This window comes from Alligator sinensis, unplaced genomic scaffold, assembly GCF_000455745.1.
Source record: "Alligator sinensis unplaced genomic scaffold, ASM45574v1 scaffold82_1, whole genome shotgun sequence".
Taxonomy (NCBI): domain Eukaryota; kingdom Metazoa; phylum Chordata; order Crocodylia; family Alligatoridae; genus Alligator; species Alligator sinensis.
The window spans coordinates 1203028-1208848 of NW_005841860.1; the positions used below are offsets into that span (position 1 = coordinate 1203028).

Genomic DNA, 5821 nt, shown 5'->3' on the forward strand with positions numbered 1-5821 from the left:
ATGATTTAGTTTTCTAAAGAATTTGCTGATTAAGTCTTCTCCCTACAAAAGTGCTACTGATCAGCAAGTTCTTATACAGCAGGTATAGTTTTGCAGGACTCTTAAAAAAAAGTCCTACATCTGGTCCAAGCACGGTTTTTTTTAATAGTGTAGCTTTTCAGTAAGGAATGTGTCCCCCCACCTCCCTTAAATAGCTACACAGAACAATCCCTAATGTAAACATTGTTATACCTGTACAGCATAGCTACCAAGCATCATCCGTTATGGGAATATGCTATACCAGTATAACCGTGTACACATTAAGGGGTTGTATTTCTTGAATTATATTGGAATGGTATTTGCGTGCAACCAAGTCCTTTCAGCAAGTTAAAACAATGGCAACAAAGCAGTACTAGTCTAGTGGTACATTTGATGATAAAATCTTCAATGTCGTATGCTAAATCTACATTAAACCAGACTTAAATATAACTGAGGTAGCTATGACCTATGCACTTTAACATTTGCTGAAGTGAAGTGCCAAACCAAATGCATCTGTGGTATAAACCTATAAGCTAAACACAAGGGATAAATTTTGCTACAATGGTTAGATACCTGCAACGAAACAAACATTAGCTTATAAATATAGACACTTGTTTCATAAGCCATCTCAAGCTTTACTCTTCTTGATGCTCTCTAAGTGTTCATATTTATTACATCCCTGAAGGTGCAACTTTCACTTGTCCTGCGTGGGAGTTGATTCGGGCTGGAATGTGTCTGAATCTGCAATTCAAAAGATGAGAGCACAAGTGACAACTTCTGTCATTTTAAAAAGGTATGGCCAAATGCTATAACATTTCAGTTTCCCAAAATCAAAAAGTAGTCACAAACTTCAATTCTAGTAGCTGACCAGGAGGAAAGACAATACTTCATATAAAGTCTGCAGTGCACAAGCCAAGCACACATGCTTTGTAATGCTTCTTTTGCTTGTTACTTGTATTTAGCATGGTAGATAGCTGTTAAAGTACTAGCAAATAAAGCTCATGTTAAGTGAGTAGCACATGGAGAATAAGACCCTCATTAAGCCGGTTGGACTGGTCAGTGTGGACTGCCCCCAGTACCTATGCAGAAATTCACTGAAGTCAATGGCTAGTGGAGAGATGTAGCAGTAAATTAATCATTCTAGCCCAATTTTACCAAGACTGACCATAAAAGAACACACAGAACCCCAGCAGAAGTGAACTTTTGTTTCTTCTAGGCATATATACTCCCTATCTGGGCTTCTCAAATTGTGATATTGCCTCAGAATCACATCTGATGTGCTGTACCTGAAGCCTTTCATATTGTTAAAGAAAGGACAAGATGTGTCATTTCATTCAAATGTAAATTTTCAATTCGTTAGCAGAAGTCACTTTTCTCTGCATTAATTGCAGAGCTCTATCTTTGTAACGCTTGACTCTCCTATATACAAAGTTGAGTGGGATCACTACTGCTGCTAACTGCAGTTAACCAACAAAGAGGTTGGGCACAAGATAACAAATAATGATGTAAGATAGTAAGGAGTGTGGTAAAGGAGGGAATGATGGACAGAAAAAGGAAACAAAGAGAGAAAGAGCAAATACAAAATGCAAAAGTACAATTTATAATCCTAACCATGGTACCTTATATCATTTCCATATTGATTATTGTATGGAATACCAAACTGAAAAGCAATATGTATATGAATCATACTGTGCATACAACAGCTTGGTTTCCCTTTCTAATTAATCTTGGAAAATTTTAAAAAGGTTATATTTCATGTGGGAGATATAATTTATAGCAATCAAGGGATCCCCACATCCTATGCTCTTTTAAATGTTTCTTTCCATGTTTGATATTCAGATTAATATTTTTGATGACAATAACTGTGTAATGTGAATTAAGAAGTGGGTGACATGACTGGAGACAATATCAACTCTCATTAAAAGTGGGAAAATAAGAACTCCTCTTGCTCATTGTCTCTCTCTGCTTCATTGAACACATGACACCTAACAAGCTGACTAGTTAGTTTAGGGTCAACTGGGGTCTCTCTGATATGCCATGGAACTTCAAAATCTCAGTATTTTCTGGCATCTTGCACAACACTAGTCAGTGTGACAGATGTTCACAGAGTCCCTTCAATTTTTTATGTTAGGTTTTTTGAAGGACTGCTGCCATTTAAACATGATGTAGCCGTTGCCAAGAGCACATTGCAAATGTGCATGGATATAATAGGTGATGGTGTCATGTCTGAAATTATGAATTATAGCCTTCCCAAACCTGAGCCTTGTTGTGAAGGGGGAGAAGATGTACTCCTGCAATAGTACTGACTGGAAGCAGTAAGCCTTTGAAAGGGTTCATGACCAGCCAGTGTGAAGAGGATAAGGCTAAACTACACATTTGGGGCTAGTCAACACTTTTAGCAGTACTAGTGGACACCTCTCCTTTGCACAGAGTATATCTGAACCTGCGCAGATGTGATGGGCATACAAGGGCGATAATGAGATAAGAAGCAAGCATGATCTCATTCTAACAACATGTAGAAAAAAAATTCAGGATACTATATAAAACTTACAGAATGTTCATCTTTTTTCATATTATGCCTGTCCTTCCTTTCTCTCTCTCATTTGGTTGATTTTTCAATTCTATTTGAAATTATATAAAAAAAAAAAAATTAAACATTGAAAAAAGGAAATCAACACAATTAGCTATTACCCTGTATTTCTTGCATCACTGTGAAGCAATATTCAGCTGCACGTACTTTGAGTCAGAAATGGTTGGGTCAAGCTACCTTATTTAAGATTCAAAATGACATTTTTTTAAAAGTACAGAAGAGCAAGCATATTCTAATCTGATTCAGTTTATGCACTTGCCCTTTATTTCTTGAGGTTCTCTCTGCTGGACTCACGCAGAAGTCTGCCTTTAACAATTAATTTGAAAGTCCGAGAATCCTGAAATCCTTAGCATTACCTCCCAAAAATTTTGGGAAAAAAATATTAATGCACAAAATGTAAGATAGAATCAAAAGTAAAAGTTATCGAAAGATTGACCATCAATTTGTTTGCAACTTGTTAGGAAAAGTTCGCTTTAGGCTTCTTGGTTGATTAACGAGGTCTTTAATTCTCACAGGATAATTGTGGGTTCTGCATGTATAAGCATAGGGGGTGCATACATCTGAGTTTGAAGAGTTGCTTCTCAGGCTGGGCACGTATTTCAGATCTACACTAAGATTAATGTAATAGTAAAAGCATAAGAACTAAGTCTTGGTAGCAATATCGAGACCATGCTACACTTATTTTTAGATTTGGCTGTTAGGAATAACATATATGTGAACAAGAATAAAGGCAAATATTAAAAAACCCATAAACATTTATTAATAAAAGTTAATGATGTAAAATAATTAAGATGCATAAATGAAATAAACATCATTAGATATATAAATGAATAAATATAGAGCAAAAGCTCTGTTATCCAATGGGAATGGGGGATGCCAGTTAATCAAATATGCTGGTTAATAAAAAATGCACCATCTGGTGCACTCCCTGGCGTCACTGTGCCGGGGGACAGGGAGTGGGGCCCCACGCAGTCTGCTTTGCCCCACACAGGCTGCTTTGCTCTGGGTTGTGGGCCGAGGAAATGAAGGAGAAGAACTCTGCTCGCGGCGGTGAAACCAGAAACGGGACTTCTGGTTTCACTTTTGCCGCGTCCCTCGGATGTCGGTTAGTGGAGCTTTCCGGTTCATAAAGTGCCAGATAACACAGCTTTTGCTGTATAAACAAAAATAAACATAAATATCTTTGAAACAGAAGTATTAAATACTCAGATTTAAGATATGGCAATTCCTTAGTCCCTTCAAGTATCAGTAAACCTGAAAAGTTTGTATGCTCCTAAAGTATATGGAGAAGTCACACAAGTGGGAGGCATTAGAGATTACTTGCAAAGGGCTAGCAAAATACTTAGAAATATTGCTAACTCTTAAAGGGAAAAAAAACAGGTTATATAACGGAAATGAAATATAAAAATCTGAGACTCTAGAACTACATCATTTTTGTGTTTAATATTAATTATGTTAAAAACAAGATATATACAAGTTGCTAGGAATAATCCTGGCTGGTAGCTTGAGATAACTGATAAATTAAGAACAAAAATAGTTGCAAAATGCGATACCTTCAGCTTGCCCGTTATTTTTTGGTGTTTGCTGACCCTTTTTCTCCCCTTCACCATGTTGCTGAATCTGGTCACTGCTGTAACCATTACTGATCAGTTTACTGAAGTTTACTGGTTCACTGTTTTTCTGAACAGGCCTGCAAGCGCGCACACATTACGGGGGAGAAAAAAAGAAATCAAATAAACCTTAAGAAGGGACGAATAGCAAACTTCTTAACTTACAAAAAGTATTCTCTTTTCCTAAGATTTATGTTATACTATTTATTTTTCAAGTGCTTAAATAGCATAATATTAATTTAATATGAATTTTAGAAAATATTCTAACATTTGAATAAATGTTCAGATAACAAATAACATTTTTTTTATCATCACCACAGAGAAAATGCAGCAGTCTTCTGTCATGCAAAACTCAATTAATAGGCATTTTGACTGACAAGGTTACAAACATTTTGCTCCAAAACAGCAAGGTAAACAGTTACATGAAAGATAAAATTAATAGCTATCAGTGCATATGCCATGTTGCCATTACAATATACATCATAGCTATAGCTAATATAGTGAACATAGACTCTTAAGACATGAACTTGCAACCTTGGATGCAAATAATTTTCCGTAAGCAATGCCTCCCATTTCAAAGAGACTACATATGTGTAACATTTGAAGGACTTGGGCTTTAGAATAGTTGGGGAAATGAGATAAAGTGACAAGGTAGTTCATGTCACGAATGAAAAATTTAATCAAATACAAGTCACATTAAAAAACCTAAGATTCCTAAGTAATATTAACTCTATGGCTAGATCTATACAGCACACTTCACTTTCCCTGATAAACTTCCTGCTTACCTTACAGCTCACTGCTCTAAGTGGACTGAAATAGTTAAGGAGCTCCTGGAGGAGCTGGATGGGTACAAGTCAGCAGGCCCGGATGACCTCCATCCACGGCTGCTGAAAGAACTGGCCAGTGTCATAGCTGAGCCGCTGGCACAGGTGTTCAAGCACTCGCGGTGCTCCGGCCAGGTCCCTGAGGACTGGAGAAGGGCTAATGTGGTGCCCATTTTCAAGAAAGGGAGAAGGGATGAGCTGGGTAACTTTAGACCAGTCAGTCTTACCTCTATTCCTGGAAAAATGCTAGAGAAAATAATCAAAGAACACATTTGTGCAGGCCCAGCAGGGGAAACGATGCTGAGGGGAAACCAGCACGGGTTTGTCACAGGTAAATTCTGCCTGACAAACCTTGTAGCCTTCTATGACCAGGTCACACACTACCTGGACGTGGGAGCCGAGGCTGATGTCATCTTCCTGGACTTCAGGAAAGCCTTTGACACAGTTTTGCACCCTATCCTCATTGGGAAGCTAGTGGACTGTGGAGTGGACGCCTACACGGTCAGGTGGGTGGCCAACTGGCTTAGGGACAGCACCCAGAGTGTGGTGGTGGATAGTTCCTTCTCGGCCTGGAGGGAGGTGGGCAGTGAGGTCCCGCAGGGTTCGGTCCTCGGACCGATATTATTTAATATCTTCATCAGCAATTTGGACGAGGGCGTGGAGAGCACCCTCTCCAAGTTCTCTGATGATACCAAGTTATGGGACAAAGTTAGTACACCGGACGGCATGGAGCAGATTCAGGCTGACCTGGACAGGTTGGATCAATGGGCAGAGAGAAA

The 5821-nt window shown here is 38.5% G+C and overlaps 1 protein-coding gene across 1 annotated transcript in view; it reads right to left on the reverse strand.

Moving 5' to 3' along the window:
• Positions 1-6: 6 nt before the first annotated feature.
• The window catches only part of CUNH7orf57 (chromosome unknown C7orf57 homolog), a 35164-nt gene continuing 29349 nt past the window's right edge, over positions 7-5821 (reverse strand). Inside the window, exons 6-8 of the mRNA XM_014524771.2 lie at positions 4162-4298; positions 2570-2639; positions 7-759 (exon numbers count right to left, since the gene is read on the reverse strand). Of these exons, the coding sequence (XP_014380257.1) occupies positions 2587-2639; positions 4162-4298 (190 nt within the window). The 3' untranslated portion in view covers positions 7-759; positions 2570-2586. The remainder of the gene's footprint in view (positions 760-2569; positions 2640-4161; positions 4299-5821) is intronic.